General features: G+C 44.4%; 1 protein-coding gene across 10 annotated transcripts in view; it reads left to right on the forward strand.

Annotated features, from left to right (window-relative positions):
- Positions 1-17736, forward strand: part of LOC135935266 (semaphorin-1A-like) — a 94748-nt gene that overhangs the window by 5286 nt on the left and 71726 nt on the right. For 9 of the 10 annotated variants that reach the window (XR_010574191.1, XM_065477468.1, XM_065477471.1 and 6 more), the window contains exon 2: positions 15183-15404. Coding sequence is in view for 9 of the 10 variants with exons in the window: in XM_065477468.1 (XP_065333540.1) it covers positions 15248-15404 (157 nt within the window). In the remaining variant the exon portion in view is untranslated. Of the gene's footprint in view, positions 1-7505; positions 7561-15182; positions 15405-17736 lie in introns of all 10 variants that reach the window. The other variant, XM_065477469.1, reaches the window with a different exon arrangement.

The raw sequence follows: 17736 nt of genomic DNA on the forward strand, positions 1-17736 counted from the left end.
CTAATAAATTCTGTACAGTAAAAAACGTGTTAATTACGACAATGCACGCGATTGGGGTACGAAACAAAATGCTGCTTGTTGACGGCCACTGTAATGTTATTTACTGCCTGTTTCCCAGCGAGAAAATCGAGAAACGGATTTTTTCCTGACAATTTTCACAACTGAATGAAGGAACACGTGTTTAATTCTCCAGGCGAGATAAAACAACTGAGGTCATCTGTTCTGTGTGAGTGCAGCCTCTTTCTTTTTCTCTTCTCAAGAGCTAATGTCTGCGTTTGGCTGCGGGAAAGGGGATTCTCTGCGGCGTGCCATCCGATACTTTTATGCCCGGCCAGCAGTGAGAAATATTAATTTCCCAAAATGAATGACGCGACGACCGAAGTTTCATCACGCTAAAAGGCAGCTTTGTTTTCGTGTCGGAAATCTCGGTGGGCGACACACGAACTCCAGCAGCGCTAAAAGCTTCCAATCACGGGTTTTGATATTCACGGCTCCCTATTTCGCGGTGCGAAATCGGGTTTCCGAGAAGTGTTCAAGGTCTGTTCGCTGGACAATGAGAGCCAATCTCGATCTAATGACGACCAATTGATCCAAATTTGATCGCATCTCAAGGTTGTCTGCCGAGCTGCCGACTTCGTGACCGCACTTTTCACGACCATCATTGTTGTTATTCTCCTCCGGCCCAGAAAGAGCAGTAGTTTCTATTTCTGAAACAATAACACACACGCCTCGGTCGTCGAAACTCGAGCCAAATGCAAGTCGCATCTCGGATGAAATAGAAGTGTTAGCGGCAAGACGAACACTCGCGCAAAAATAACTCCCAGGGAGAGGGCCCCAGAGGCGAAGGAAATTTGAGGAATCGTCTAGCTTCCGAGAAGCGTAAACCTGAAATGAAAACAATGGCCCGAAATAGGCAAAAGAGCTCCATCTGCGTGATTTGCTTTACCCTGGAAAGTTAAATTTTCTTCAATTTGATGTTCAAATTCCTAGTCACTTTTGAATTGAATTAATTTTGCTCTAGCCGGCAAACCACACCCTCGACAACCATCAGCTGTATTATTTTAAGGCAGCAAAGCAGAAAAATCAATACGAGAGGAACAAATGGATTAAATAAAAAGTCTTGCTGAATATAAAGCTCAATGCCTCTTCAGTCACGTCTTGGTAGCTAGTTGGTGAGCAACGCATAATGGGAGAATAAAGGCAGTCGCTCGCTCTCCATAGGGCCTATATTATTTTAGCCATGCAAGAAGTGCTGGCTTCTTGGTGTTTGCTCGAGAAACGAGATGATTTTCTTGCGCGCCTCAGTTAGCAGAAACACAGTAGTATATATAGGCTGGCGAGGCAACGCACACTTCTCGCTCGTCACGCCGGCTGAGAAATGAGTACGCAACGTCTGCTGCTCAAATGCGTTATTGTCTCCGCGCTATAATAATTGCAGAGCAAAGACAGCTGCTACTGCCACTGTGTGAAATGAATCAATGGTGTAAACGCAAGGCTGGTCTGATTTAAATAATGATTTAGTCATGCCTGGAATAAAATGCGCCTTATCTGGGTCGACCATTAATTTTGATTAGGCCTCGCGAGTGAGAGAGGTGTTTTTACGAGCAAAATCAGCAGAAGCGCGCTAATCTGTCAAACGTCACACGCTCCAAATTTCAGAGAAGAGCTTAAGAGAAAAGTGCAGGCGGAGTTATTAAAAAGGGTGCCGCTTGTGCTTTTCAGCAACTTTTTTGAACTCTGCTCCGCCGCTGCTTTTTAAGTTCATAACGGTGAGAAGAACCTTTCAATTTGCGCGCCGGCTGATGTGAAAAGACGCCGCTCTTCGTTTTGCTTTGCAAAATATATGGAAAAAATGACGCCGCGTCTAAAAATGACACTCGACCCGAGCATCATTAAAATTGCATGCTCGTGCAAACAGCGAAATGAGAATGCCGAAAATAGAGTTATTCTTCGGCGTCTTCCTCATCGTCAAGGAGTAGGATTCAATTTCGGATGCAATTATGAAATTCGTCCCCCGTGGTACCATAATTAAGGCCGATAAATTACGGCTCCAATTTAATTCTTCGGCAGGATAGAAGAAATTTTAATCAAACCTTTTTTCTTCTCTCCTCCCAGCATACTAAGCTCTAGTATTATTAATAATAATAACACGCGAGTGAGACGGACGATGAAAAGAAATTCATCTCCGTCAGGCCGTGCACAGAAGCGCTACATTAAGGAGGAGAAAATTCTGGCAGCCATTGTCGGCCCCTCCAACAATGGACCAGCATCTTTTCGATATTAGACACGATTACCATCTCGCGCTGAAAAATCTTCTACTGCTCGCATTGTTTGCTTACGCGGCTCGAAAATGCGGGTCTCCGTTTGCCTCTAAATCAGTCATTTCACTCCCCAGTTTAACTAGAAGTATTCGACACCAATCCCGTCCTTGTACCCCCACCCTGTGGTAGGGGTGTTTTCGGAAAGCGGTGTTTTGAAGCCCCAATCGATTTCCAAGGAGCACGAAAATCACTCCAAGCATCACGAAAGGCGCTCGTTTGCACTTTTATCAAGCAGAGGCGAAAAATAAATCGTAGGTTAATATATTCAGACAGGGGTTGATGACGATGATTATCGTGCGGCTTGTTTCACTTTGTTTTCCCGAGCCGAAAAGGGAGAGAGGGGCCCGCGGCACTGTCTATAGTTTTTTTTTCTGTTTCGTCCAATTCCTCGCAACGGGATAGAAGCAGTCGGCATCGGATGGACACCTGCAATAAATTACATATCAATTTCCATTCCAAAAAAGGCGATCGTTAAGAGGCGTCGGGCTGGGCACAATGGCCATTATTATCATCATCAGAAAGCTCTATCTATCTCGCTCTCGGAGAAGGAAAGAACGCGTCCTGAGGGAGCTCCAACTCTCCAGCCAGCGAGCATCTCGCATCTCTCGGTCCCATCTGATCGCCGCCGGCCTCGGCCAACAAGCTCTCTACTCCTTTGTGTACACAGCATACATTATACAGGCCGAAATTTATATTTATAGTGACCGTGTGTGCGCGCCCAGTGTATACGTATGCGACAAAAAACGGCGCAAAGAAGGTCTCGCGCGTCCCGCAGGAGCAGCCAAAAAAATGGGATTGGTGTGCGGTGCGACCACAAGCAGCAGGCCGGGGCAAAAACACGACCTTTGTCATTGTGGATTATTCCGAGAGAGCGGCACCGTGATTCTGATGCAAAAAGCCGGGGATTCTTTCTTTCTCCCTTTTGTGTCGCGCCAACTGAATCAACGCTGCACAAAAAGCGACTTGACCTTTCACGCGTGGATCCTTCCAACTGCGTGAAAACTGACTCGCGCTGCTGGAAAATTCGACTAACAAAGCGAAAGATGCACAGTCTCGTTTGACAATAGAGAGCGACCCACTTTGTTTCGCAGTTTTTAACTTCAACATTTCTATAGATTCTGCATAATAAATTATGGAAAAATGTCAAATTTTAAGGAAGCGTGACGTAAAAAAATTACAAAGAGGAACATAAATAAAGTAATTCACCCATAGCAGACCCTGTGGCGAGCCAGTCACTTATTTTTCAATCGGCTTGCAGAGTGAGTGTGTAAATACGCCATATTTCGGCTCGTTAGAACACATTTCCTCTTCATAAATTAGCCGGCAACCCTTTTACTCGGTCGTAGAGTGGGAGTTGCGCGGCTTAATGCATGTATGAATATTTTGAACTCTTCACCTCTCGCTATTCCATCTCTGCGTGCTGCATTTGCGACCAGCGTAAGGGCGTTCATAATCGAGCACGCGGCACACCTTGCCCAACGTACTTTATCACCAAAGAGAAGAGAAGAGCGAGCGATGCCCACGCGCTCGCGCATGTATGTGGTGAAATTAGCGAGCATTCAGATTCACTGTCGGCCGGTCAGTACGCTCGTTTTTCAATTCAGCCGCACGCAGCGGATGAATTGAAAAAGCGGAAGTGAAACAGCAATCTCCGTCGACGTGAATAAAAAGGCATCGACCCTCCCGAAAAAAATGACGTTTGATATTGTAAAAAGCGCTTTGAGCCGCGCCGAAAGTCTATTTTTATTGCGCGCCACGCACGACTATATTAAAGCAAGGGGCCCGGTTCCCCCCGCGAATGTTTACAAGAGTAAAGCGGCCTATAAATCGTCGCGTCGGAATTTAATTTAAATCTTCAGGTGGCATCAATCACGATTTCCTCGGCCTGCTCGGTATTCCGGACGCGAGACGAGGGTTGCTTTGGCTGCTGGATTTGCTGCTCCCGGAGCACTTTTGTGTATGTTACCGCATCCCCTGCGGACGGAATGGGCCACGCGAGAGCGAGTGATGTAAAAATTCACTCAGGCCTGATGAGAAAATATCGAGGAGCGAGACAAGGTGGAAAAGTTGAGGTAGGAACGCCGAGGCACGGCCAGCACTCCGAGTCTTTTGTCTAAAATTGGAGTTTTTAATCAGTAAAAACTGAACCAATTGATGCAGTAAAGCAACTCAAGTGTAATTCGGTTGAGTAAGACTGAGATGGGGCAACCGCATTATCGCTTTCAAAAGAAGACGCTCGGCAGTCCTGGGTCTGAACAGTCCGTGCCTGAACACGACGCCCGTGTGCCAAGTGCGAGTTTTATTGCTTCCTTTTGTGTCCATCGAGCCAAGCTGCCGTGTTGCGTTGTTGCAACTTTTGCCGGCGATGAACAATTTATCCGAGCTGGGAAAAGTCAGGCGTCCCTGCGGGGGCTGCGGCCGCTAATAAATACACGGGGTTCAATCCAAGGGGGAAACTAACTACAAGTGAAACGGCAAAGTGCAGCCTCAACCATCAGTCTCGGGCGCGAGTGTATGCTAATGACCGCGGTGGGGATAAGGGCAGGAAGCAACTTTTAGGCCCTAAAACAACAGCAAGAAGTATAAAACCGGGCTCGGCCCCGGATTAAAGATACAAACGCCACGCACTTGTGTACACATCTCGCCGGCCTTTTGTTTATGCGTGCGCTAAATGACGCCGACGGAGCTCTCTGTTTATTGTAAAAACAAAGAGTCGGTTTGTGCGCGTGAGCGGAGCATAACTTTCGCAGTTGCGCCCCGTTTAAGCGGCAGTCAAATGCAAAGGAGTGTCATTTTTTTCAGTCTCGAAGAAAATTAAGAATTCGGCTGCTTCAAGTTTGGATCCTTTTCCATTGTGTCGCGACGGCGGGCCCGCTATGAAATTTCCACTCGAACGAAGCCGACTCCTCGACGTCACTTCCCACGCGAGCGCAGCAAATTCGATAGAAAAAGAGAAAAGGGTTGGACGGAGTCGTTTTCACAAAAATGTAAAAGCCTGGAAAGACTTGCGCTGAATTGGACGCATCCTAATGGACCCGAGATGAATTCAAAGCAACTTGAGTAAAATAAACAGGCAGAGAAACGCTCTTTTAACGGGGTTCGTATAAAAAGTTTATGGCGCCTGCAACGGGCGCTATCATTATTTCCACTTCTATATCGGTTTGATGAATAAGCCTTTCTCGGCTGGCGTATATTTCACCCGCGCGCGATAAGCACGGCCATTCCAATTTTTTGGAAATGAAATTCGCGCGTTATCTGCCCGTAAAAGCTGGCCCGCGGCTGTGATGGTGGCAGACCTCCTAAAACGCTACATAAAGCCAGCTCGCAATTGGCCGCATTAAAACAAACATTCAATTTTTCAAGTTCGCGCGGAGCTGCATGCGACGCAGAAATGCTAATAAAATCGGATTCGCGCGGATTCCGGCCCTTGGAAAGCACGGTTTCCCACCTCTGCCACCCTCTCCCGGCAGATTTTAATCAGCTGACCGCAGAAACAACGCAGTTCATTCGGGGTGTGGTCGACCCTTGTTCCCTGCAGCTTGCCGCCCGTCCGTCCGTCGTGCAAATTAATATAATTGCGGCCGCTTTTTGCCGTCATCGTCGTATAATATCCAACACACGCACTCGCCTCACCTGTCCTTCCTCCCTGCAGTTTGCGTAATTCACCTTTGTTATTAATATATGCTCGAATTTAACGGAGGAGAGAAAGAGAGAGAGAGAGAGAACGGCAGCTGCAGATTCTCCCGCATGCTTTTATTTATTTCGAATCTGATTGGGGGCGAGTTATATCAAAAGCCGGCGCGCAGTCAATTGCGGACTCGGGGAAATAAAATAAACAAAATCTCTGACGCGCGCGTGTTCCCTCTTGTCGTAAATAAACTTTTGTCCCCTCGCGAAATTACACAAAGCCTGCGGCCAGACACGTTGAATCTTTCTACCTATTTTTTACTTGTGTACATTTACATGAAAAGGGTTTATTTGCTCGGACAATAATCAAGGCAGGACAAAGAACTACTCCTCTTTGTGACTGCTCCAGAGAGATGACTCACGTTATTATTATTGCGCAATGTCGAGTGGCGAGAACACGGTATTAATTTAAAAAAAATACGTTGGCTGCCCGTCGTTTGAGTGTCGTCTGGCAGGCAGACAGTCGGAATCAGTAATGCCGACTGAAAACAGCAGGAAAATCCGCTTTACGCTGGAAACGTAGTTAGCCTGGTCCAAAATCTGTGTGCGCGCACTCAGTAAGTGCCAATTTGCGCTGAAAAATCCACAACGGTTAAAAAAATAATCCGTGGATTTGCTTGAGCACATTTTCCACCTAAACAGAGAGCGACCTTTAATCACGAAAATGGAAAAACGAGAGAAGCGGCACCAGTTTCCCGGAAATACGAGTATTTGTTAAAAGGGTGATTATAACTATAATGATAGATTTCATTTTTGCTTTCCAGCTCTGTCAAAATTAAAAACAACGGATTGTGAAATAGAGAAAATAATTTATCTAATTTACCATTGGAATATAATCCAGATTTCGGGAAAAAATTCATGAAATATTTGGGGAAAACCACATTTTAAAAAGCTATGAATGGCAGAGTTTTCCTCTTCTGTGTCGAGCACATTCATAAAATCCACCCTATCAGTATGAAGGATGTAGAAAGGGGCTGGAGGTCCCAGAGTGGCGTTTTCGCGTGCAATTTGCGAAAGCTGGTGCCGTAAGTCGCGCCGGGCGATGATAATTTATTCGCGAGCGGCAGAAACCTTTTAATATGGAAAAGAGGCAGGTGTTTCATATTAAAGGGAGGAAATTAAAAGATGAAGTCTCATAAATTGCGCTAAACACCACGCGTAGGTGCGGCTGGCTGGCTGGCGGGCTCTTTCCACCCTCTTTTTCTCGAGGGTGTAATTACAGGTTGATGGGGCGCGGCTGGCTGGCTCCTCCGCCGAGCAATAATCGCCGCAGCAGAATGAATTTTGCACAATATTGCTCCACATAACTCACCTTCCGTCGGGCGCACTTACACACAAACACATTTATAAGCCGTCCGTGCCTTTCACTGAGCTGCACTGCACTTCCAAACGCTAATAAAGCCTTTGTTGCAAAACTCGCTCAGTAGCTTTCTGGAGCAGATTTTATCCCGGCAATTGTTAACTCTCGGCTGATGATTTGTCTTGATTCTGTTTCAGGTGAGCGTTCAATCGGATTTTCTGCCTGGCAATAACGCATTAAATCAGTCAGTGAGTAAGTGCAATATCTACGGAAGGAAAAACGGGAGACAAGGATCTTTCGCTCGGGATCGTGATTAAGCGCAGAATTCCACGATATGTGTATTTATCTCTAGCAGCGCACATATTTATTGCGGGGGAGCGTGGCCAAAAACGCGACATGAAAAATGGTGCCAATGTTTTTGCCGCAGTAATCTTTATCAGTCGCGCATACACACACTCGACTCTCGCGGGGAGTTTTGCACGCCATTAAAAGCGACCGCGCTGAACATTTATTTGTGCAGCACGGGCTCAACTTTTAATACTTTCTCGTCTCGCTGCCGTGTTTATTTATAGCTGGGTGTTTGTGTCGGTTGGCGTGTCCCTCTTTTTGTTCCAGGCGCACATAAACTGCTGATATGGAAAAGATTAGCTGGATAAATTTCGAATGCAGTGCCCTCGGAAAAATTGCTTCGCCCAGCGCCAAATGACTACATTACGTTTTGTTTTCCTTGGCAGATAAGATTAAAAAAAAGTAGTGGTCGACCGTTGCGACCGTAAATAACGCTCTCGGTGACAAACATCTTTTTTTTCTTTGATAGGACGCAATGCTTTTCGAGAACATTAGGCCGCGTCGTTCGGGACATCTCTGTCTCAGGGCCAGAGGATCACTTGCCGTGCAGCATTGGAAAGAGCGTCGGCTCCTTTTTGAGGGGCCACGACCACCATAGTTCCCAAGTAGATGTGCCCTTAATCCACGAAGGTTGCATTTCATCACGTTCAAATTTCGTTTTTTCCTACCATTTTCGTATAGTTTATGCATCTTAACGAATTTCGCTCCCAACTGGCTGAGCACCTGTGTTGAATCTTATGAAAATTCCAAGCGCTCGCCACCAAAGCCATCAATTATAGGCCTCTGTCAGATTTCGAGAAACTTGAATTAGAGCGGAAGCCCAAGGGGATTTATAGTCTAAATTAGCCCCAATTATAATTATAATATCACCTTAAATGCTGATTCGGTTGCTTTTTATGCAAAAAGGGAGCAGAGTTTCACTTTCGAACGCGATGCTCCCGTTTTTTCCTGCGCGATGCTAAAAGGCGTGGCGGTTTCACCTCTCGAAAGCATCTCGACAGGTTTTATATTTGGGTCTGATATCTGGTGCTGCAGGCTGAAAACTCCTCTGGCCTATTGGAGAGGTGTGTGTGCGTTGTGCATGCGAGCAATAAACTCATGCGCGCAAAACAACTTTCTATATCCACTGTCGGCCGGTGATAATAAATAATCCGCACTTGACAAAAGCATGACGTCACCTTGCTGTGCATGCGCTTATTTTAAAACTCAATTATTGCGGTAAAATGAGTTTTACATTGACTCCTTTCTCCGGTGTCCCCAATTTTCGCTGAAACGATGATTCAGGGCTGCTGTTTGCCATTCCCTTCTCGGGAAATGGGCGTCGGAAAAGCAGTAGCACTTGCCCGCTTTACTGCAGGGATTTCTTGCACTGTGATTTTTCCACGCACCCACTAATTTCCCCTCGGCCTCTGCCATAGTGTGCAAGTGTAATAAAGCGGCGAGTTATGAAGGCAATAAACAAAGTAAAAACTTTAATGCCCTCGTTGCCTGACTCGAAAATTTACAGCCGCTGCCTAATGTTTTTCCAGGCGGGCCACGCACTGCATCCGAGTAAAACTAACAACAAACGAGAAATGGCTCCTTCACAATATAATTCAAAAGCAAATCCAAAAATAATTCCAGCAGCAGCGGAAAAGACTGTTTCGGATGCTGGGCACACGCCCACCGGCGGACAAATTTATTTATATTCGTCGGGTAAATAAACAGGCTGCTTGAAAAAGGGGTGAATGCCGCCCTCCTTACCTTTCTCCTGGGTGCACGCAATATAATCGAACACAAACAAGCGAGCTTTCTTCGTTTTTTTTTCTGCTGCTGTGTTTGCCCATCCAGTTTAGCAGTGTTTGCTGTTTCGTCAGAGCTATCTTATCTGCGTGCTAAGCGACCGTCTCATCTGCCTGCCGGCTACCGCGCGTTTTTTGCCCTTGTTGCGACGGCAAATATTGATCCAACGTGCGATTGAATCAAAATTGGGCCAATTCGCCTCTTCTGGAGCACGTTTCAGTGGCTACTTTCTGCTCCTATACATTGCGCCACTTTCGAAAATGGAATCAATTCAATTAAAGTGGCGAAAAACTCGCAAGTGTTACAAATATAATCCGCGATGCAACAGTGTGTTTAGAGCATTATAGTCAATTTTAAAACTGTAACACTGCTTTTGCCAGAACGGTTGAGAGTGCCTTAAGGAGACAGAAAGAGAGCTTTTGAAGTACTTTAACTGCTCCTTGAACTTGCCGTTTTCAATGACTTTTCCACTTAGGCCGCGTCACAGAATTGAAGCACCTATAAAAAAATATTAAAGTTTTCTCAAGCACCGTTTGCAGGCCAACTGGGCTCAACAAAACTGCGCTGGAACCAATTTGATTAGATATTTGACCCTTGATGGACACAAAAAACATCACTCTCTCGCCAACGTCTCTTTTCTGCCTCGAGGTAATTAAGAGTTGTAAAAGTTCCCCAAGGAAAGTAGTTTTCGCATGGCTAATTACCCTCGCACTTCCGCCCAATTCATCACGCGGTGCGTGTGTCACTTCTTTGATCAGATCAATGGTGCGCTGAATTAATGGTCTCGGCCGGAATGAGACGTGATCGGAAGTGGCAAAAAGCAGCGTTAATTCCCGTCTTGCATGTTCCACCGCCGCTTTAATTAAGCCGTGCACTTTCCATCGACCCCAGCGTTTTAATGGCCCACCCCTCGCTTCCCTTTTTTCCGCCAATCACGCGAAAAAAATGCACTCCCGCGCCGAATTTACTCATCGTTCTGGGAGAAGCAGCTATAAGACTACTAATTCTGATTAAAACGCGCGAGAGGAGAGGCACAACAGAGGGGCTTTTAGTCCTTTATGGAGCAATAAATTCAAATTAGCTATTAGCGCTGAAATAATCACGCACTTTTAATGGCTGGACGAGTTCCAGACATGAGTCAAACAGGGCGACATTCCTCCGAAAATTCCCACAGCAAAAATTAGTCGCCATTTCGACTCCTGGAAAAAAATAACACGAAAATTATGATCAAAGAGTGTCAGCTCGTTCCGAAAGCGGTGTGTTCTTTTCTAGACCGCGACAACTAGGTGGTCCCCCTTAAATTTGTGACAATCTCAAGGTCCGCCGATGTAAATGCGGACCACACGCAATTTGTCACGCGGGAATATAAAGTAATTGCGAGCGGTGATTCATGTTCTCGCGGACGAAAATCAAAACAGCCGCTAGCGCATTTTTCTAAAGATTTAATGAGACCGGCATGCCGGAAAAATTGATTTGTTTGTGGCCGAGCCTCGGGCGCATTTCTCTCGATTTGAACAGCCGATGCCACCGAAATTCGTGAAATCTGCATATTTAACGCATCGATCTTTGTTTGAACGGCTAATTAGTCTGCAAGATAAGATCGGTTGGATTTTGTAAATGGTGAAAAAGATGAAAAATTGCAGTCATAAATTTTTAATGCCCATAAATGTTAAATATCAAAACACGAATTAATTATATCACATTTTGTATTCTCTTAAAACTTGTCAGTTTGATACAAATGTACATACTATTGACTCTTGTTAAATGAGTTCATACTTTTCTCTTTACTCCACTTGAAATCAAGTTTCCTGTTACTTTTCAATTTACAACATACTTGTTCCGAATTCAGGACATCAGATAAAACTAATAAAAGCAAAGTATTAGCCTTTAAGCTGAGCAAGTGATTTTTCAATCACGTCCGACATAATTACACATACAAAAAAACGCCTGCGAGCAGTGTATCGCTTGTGTTTGTGACACGGAAAGAGAAAACTGTAATATCAGGCGGTCACTTCAAACCAGAGTCATTTCGCTTAATGAATGAAATGATCAGTGGCCGGCGGGACGCGAAATTGATTTGCGAACACAATTAAAGTGAAAACGGCTCGATCAGGAGGCGGCCCTAATTACTCAGTCTTTGGAGAGAGCGAGAAATGTGTGAAATGCCTGCAATCGGCAATCAACCCGCCTATCCCATGACATTTGATATTCGATAAATATTCAGCAGACTTTTAAAAAAAATGCTTCGCGCGCGGAATTTATCGAGTAACGTAGAGTGTTTAAATTTTACGGCGCCAAACGAGCTCGGTTTCCAATCGGCCGTAATCAATTAGCAACAGTGAAGCAGACAATTTGCATAAATAAAGCAAAGCGGCCAGCTGCGGCGGGTAGTAATATCGGCAGTCAAAACAAAACCAATTATGTTGCGTCGACAGCTTGACGCAGGGCGGTGAACAACTGAAAAGGCGAAAAATTGAATGACTGCCGCTAATCACCTTGAATGATCTGATTGGGAAATGTGTTTGCCAAAATTGATGTGGTTTAACTCAATTTTTTCCAACAGTGAAGCGTGATTTTACGAAAATCAAATGCAATTTTTAATATTTTATTAATCAATCTATATATTTTAATATTTTGGGTCTGAACAAGGTTAAGCCTTGTCGGTCTGTATCCTTTTACAGTGCAGAATTTAAGATTGAAAAAAATAGTTTGGTGAGAAATGAGTTTGGCGAGCATAAAACAAACAATCAAATTTATTGGCTCTAAAGTGTGCTTAACAAAACATATTTCAATTCAGAGAATTCTGATTTTTTTGCCCTTTCCATATTTAATTTACTCCGCTTAAGCTCAATGTTACACTTCCCCGTCATGTTTTGGGCTTTGCACTGGGCCAGACACAACAATTGCGTGTCTATGGCGCTGCAGAGGCGTATAAGCATCAATATGCATGTATTCGCGGCGTAGCTTTCACCTGTTCAAATGGACACACTTCGCATTTTTACGGTTATTGTCAGTCTGGTTTTTGCCGCACCCGATTGTCCTTTTCTCGCCGGTCGCGATCAATCGCGATAAATAGCGCCAGGTGACAGGATTGGGCGCGTGGGCGTGCCTGACCTTTCTCACCTTTTTCCACGCACTCCGCCAAGAACTCTATTAATTCTATCATTCTATTTTTTTCAACTCCATTACTATCAGATGCATGCAAATCAATAAATTAATAATTTTTCGTGCAAGCACCTGCAGTGCAAGGCGATTGATACGCATCTCTCACTGGAATAAATTTGCTTTTATTCGTTTTTGTTTCGACGCGCTGGTTTCGCCGGCAGCGGCGACGGCATAAATGTTTTCTTATTTATTTACTCTGCTCTGAGATAAAAGCGGCGTAAATCAATCACGTTTGACAGGCGTGATTAGCCTTTTCTTGAGAGATTTCAACCAGCCGATATTTTGCACTCACACCGATTTCAATTGCGAAAGCTCTCTCGCTTTGAATCATGACTTCATTTTCCTTCCACTGCGGCTGAAGCCGCCGCATAGATGGAAACTTGAAATAAACAGTTTCTTTTTCTCTATATATGGCAATTTTACTAATTCGTTGAAAATTGTCACTGTCGTTCGCCAAATACGTAGAACTTTATTTCAAGCACCTTAAATATTTAATTACAGCAACCTCAAATTTGCATTTACCATTCATGTGAATTTCCCTTCTGTTAAGTCAACTAAAAACATCAAATAAAACGAGAGCGTGATATTGCACAATTTTCCTCGTTATGGCTCATATTTAAATTTCATTCAACAAAAAGTGGCTCCACATGGAAATAATTTGCACTCAGTCCTAATGAATGCAAAAGGCAGTTCAGTCAATAATCATGGCTTTCTTTCTAATTAATATTCAAAGCTCATATGTTGCGAGACCAGCACAAATGAATAAATCAACAACGTCCCAATTCTTTATTAATGTTTCTGACTGCGATGCCGACTTCGAAACTTGCTTCTTTGGTTGTCAGAAATATTTTTGAAAAGTATCGACAATTTGCAAGCAGTAGTTGTAGCTTGTTGAACGTGCGAAAACATTTCCGAGTCGTTGTCTGCGGCGAAGCCGATTGAATTCGGGATCTTTTCCAACACTGCCACCGCGAGTATATTGCGGTTTCACGTTCGGCCAACCTTGTTGATATTCTCTGCAGCCTCTGAGTCCCTCGCCAACGCTTATGGATGTTATTATTTCAGTCAACACTGCAAGCGGTGCTGAATTTCGTGCACAGGTTGGCCCGCAAATTGGCAATCGACAATCGTCCTCAATAAGTAAAAAAATGTTGTTAAGATGGGCGGACAAAATAAGCAAAAAGTCATTTTCAACAACACTCCTGGCAATATCAATTAGTAAGTGACTTTAATTTTGCAGTCTAAACCCTCTAAACCTTAAAATATTTGCAATCGGCGTTATTCTCCACGACTAAAAAAACGCTCTCGTCACATAAACAATGCCTCAATTTATTGCTAGTTTCATTGAAAATGCTTTATAGATATAAACATGCAATTAATTTTTTAAGAGAATGTTGGGCCGACCTGTAGAGTGTGTATGTGTTTCGAGCACCCACCCTGGCTCGCATTTGCATGCATAACCTCCGTTTCTGGTGTGACGCCAGCCAAGTCGCTGGCTTCTTCTGCTGGCCCGTGCGTGGAAACTTAATTGAATCTCAGTCAGTCAGCATCTCTCTCGCAGCGCTTGGCACATCAAAGTGACGACGGACTTCGCTGCGAAAGGAGAATTTCCCGCTTCAATGACTCGGCGATTTAATTCACGCGCCGTGTTTGCGCTAAAGCGAAGTCTGCCAGCACAATGCGAATGCTCAATGGAGCCAAAAAGCGGTCTTTGTATAATGGCCGAAAATTGCGTGATTCGGTGGCCGCGGAAAACACGATGCAATCGAGGCTCTTTTCACCAAATTGCTTCATGCGTTAGATCACTAGTTCAACGTGGGTAAAAAAGTAACTTATTACCTGATGTGAAATTGTGTAAAAAAAATCACAAATCTGGTTGGCAAAAAAGGCTTTGATAATTTTTGCTATAAATACAAGAGGAAAGGAAAGGGTTATAAAGGAATTGTGGTGTGATATTGATAAAATATCAAGAAATAAGTGTTGGCAATCAAACATTTTCTCTTTGTGGTTACCTTTTTTAATTCAAACCATTCGAATCATATCCTCTATTCCTTTTCCTCGTCTTTAAATAGTAAAATTCATCAATGCCATTTTTGATGACCAAGATTTATTTTTACGAAATTTCCCATGAATACATAATGTGCAGGAAATGTAGCGGTTCCCGCCACTATAATATCTAATTATTTAAAGCCACTAGCGTAATAAAGATATTATAAAAATTCTTTCGGTCTTATTAAATCTTACTGTCTGTCTGTTAAAAAATTTCATAAATTTGGCAAAGATGATGTGAGTTCTTTGGTTATTTATCTCTAAAAAGGAACCTCTCATGAAGATAACCACTGAGGCAAGTCGCGTCTGCTGCATAAATATTCGCAGTTTCCCATGAAAGCGGCATAAACGTCGAAAATCGAGGCTAACAGCGTTGTGATTTATGCCTGCGTAATGGGCCCATTACCCTGACAATGCACTGCGTGCTGGGTAACAAGCGCATTGTCCGATTGAGATCCGGCGAAAGTTATTATTATTACCGCACAAGAGGATGGAGCACGACCTGACCGTGATTCTCGCTTGTGTTTCAGGTGCAGCATGGTGTGATAGGAAGCTTCGGCTGCTCTCGCCCTCTTTCTCGGGGTTGCGTGTCGCGATGACTTGGACGCGATGCCTGCCCTCCAACCACCACAGCAGAAGACTGCTCGAGCCCTGGTCCCACGTGGTGACCGCCCTGGTGGTGCTGTTGCTCGTCGCCGCGCGGGGTGGCGCCTGGGTCGACGACGCCAGGGCCAAAGTCTACGTCCAGTTCGGTGAGTACACTTTCCGTTCTTCATAATTCATTATGAACCCTTAAGTACAGACAAAATTATCTCATTTTGGAAGGGAGAAGGTTGAGGCTCATTGAATTTGGTTTTTAGTTTGTGGTGCGAAAAATACGGGGTGGAATATCTTTCCGTTCTGCAGAATTAATACCCAACAAATGAGTCAAAATTATTATTATATTAACTTCATCATCATCTAAAACGAAGCCCTGTAAAATTCCATTCAAATAAATAACAAATCAATACATTTTGTACATTCGTTGCACATATAGCATTAATGACCTGTCAGCTAAGTTACCTCAATAAAAAACATTTTAGAAAGGCTATTATACATTTCAGACCTGCTAAACATTTTCAAATGTGCCATATGAAAACTCGTGCTGACCTCTCAATTCGCAAAAATCTCGCAACAAAACAATCGCAATTCGCCTTATTCTCTTGTGCAACGCAAAATTCCTGGAGGTGTCATAATATTTTGATAGGCCGAATTAAGAGCGATTCGTGACTCTAATTCCCCGGCTAACAGCCCAATTTTCGGTCCGCACACTCTTGTTCGTTCTCCTTAAAGCCAATTGGCAGGCGGGTCTCCGAGAATTGGGCGCGCGTGTCACACTTCCAAGGAGAGAATTTTCAGCTGAATTAAACTCGGGAGGCAATTAAACGTGGGATTGACAGAGAGGCGCGTGTTCCGTTAGGCCGCAGACAAAGCGTCAGTCACAATCAGCCGCGCCGAAAAGGACACCTTATTTCACGCGGTGGCCGATTCGTTATAACTGTTCAAAAGCTCAGCGAGGAAATGGGCGAACGAACAAACAAACAACGTAAGTCACAAAGAACAGGAAGCGAAAGGAAAAGGAGAAAAACACACTAGGTGGGCTGGCTTGCAAAGGGACAGCTTTTTGATTGTAGCCAAGATAATAGATTTTGCGGGCTTTGTTGAATCATTTTCGGCAATTTTTCAAGACTCGCCATTGTTGTGCTGTCAATTCGCAGATTGATTGGCAAAATCATTGGAATTCCTTCCATCAAACAACATAAATTATTGCTTTTTTATTATTCTTAGTCGCAATTAAGCGAACTTACACTAAATGACGACGCAACAGTTTTGCTCGTTACGCTAGAAAGGAAGTGAAAAACCATCCGGCGGGCACCAGACACAACTTTTAATTCGCCTGTGTAAGCAAAAAGGTTAACAAACTCGCAACAAACAAGTGCAGTATCCTTTTATGAAAATTTGTCGCCTGAGCACGGCACTCGCGCTAATTCGAGTGGCGACGAAAAAATCCGCGCCGTCACGCGCCTCATTTTAATGCGCTTTTCCACGCCGACTTGGCAGCTAGCGAAAAATGGCAGCAGCGGCCGCTGACCTCGGCGCGGTTCCCAGCCGAAAAACAAACAAAGCAGAGGTGGAGGCTCATTTGCAAATCCAAGAAGAGCTAGCGCGGACAATGCGAGTAGTGGCAATTACGACCTGCTGATGTCTCGCATCCCATTAATTGTCCGCCGTGAAATATGTAAATGAAAATAAATATTAGGGCTGTTTGCAAATTTTTACTTTCATTTGAATATTGATCAAAATTTGTGCATTTTTTACAGCTCAAAAAGGAAGAAAAGTTGAGATAGATTTTTATTTTTGAAATACGTGTGATGTGAGCATTTTGCTGATCATCTCGATAAACTTTTCGCACTCTCCGCTGAAAAGTTTGAGCCGCTTTAATTAAACCTGCAATCTCGTTCCTTTTATCAGCATCGAAACGAGGGCCGAGAAAAAAATTAATTACTGCGGAGATCGGCGGCTTCTCTTCTTACTTCAGTTTTTTCTCTTCTATCTACTTTTTTTGCGCGGCAGAAAGTGATTCATTGGGCGTGGGAGGGAGGGAGACGGCCGAAATTGCGAGTGGCAGTCCATAAATATTAAATTTCCTCGGGCAGCAGCAGCATCAGCAGCAGTGGAAGCAGAGAGCGGCGTCGTAAAGTTGGAAAAAGGAGGGGCATCGGCCGGTGCGTCGACTTTTGCTCTCTCAAGTCATGTGATCCACAGGCTGCGGGACAAAAAAGGGCCGACCTGTCTGTCTCAAGCAGTCAGGAGGAGCTGCTGTTTTGTGCTGAAATAAATTTAATCGCCCGTGGGTCGGTGCAGGTGCTTTTTATTTCCCATCGCATATGCGCTGATTCACCTGCCGCCAGGCCAAGCAAGCCAGCCAGCTAGCCCTTTTGTCAGCGTGAGTGTGAGCTGCAATTGGAGCAAACGCGCCGAACCTGTTGTCCTTGCTAATGAATAATTTCGCCCGCCTTGACGCACCGACAAGCTCAAGTGCAA

This window comes from Cloeon dipterum, chromosome 2 (genome assembly GCF_949628265.1).
Source record: "Cloeon dipterum chromosome 2, ieCloDipt1.1, whole genome shotgun sequence".
In the NCBI taxonomy this organism is placed as follows: Eukaryota; Metazoa; Arthropoda; class Insecta; order Ephemeroptera; family Baetidae; genus Cloeon; species Cloeon dipterum.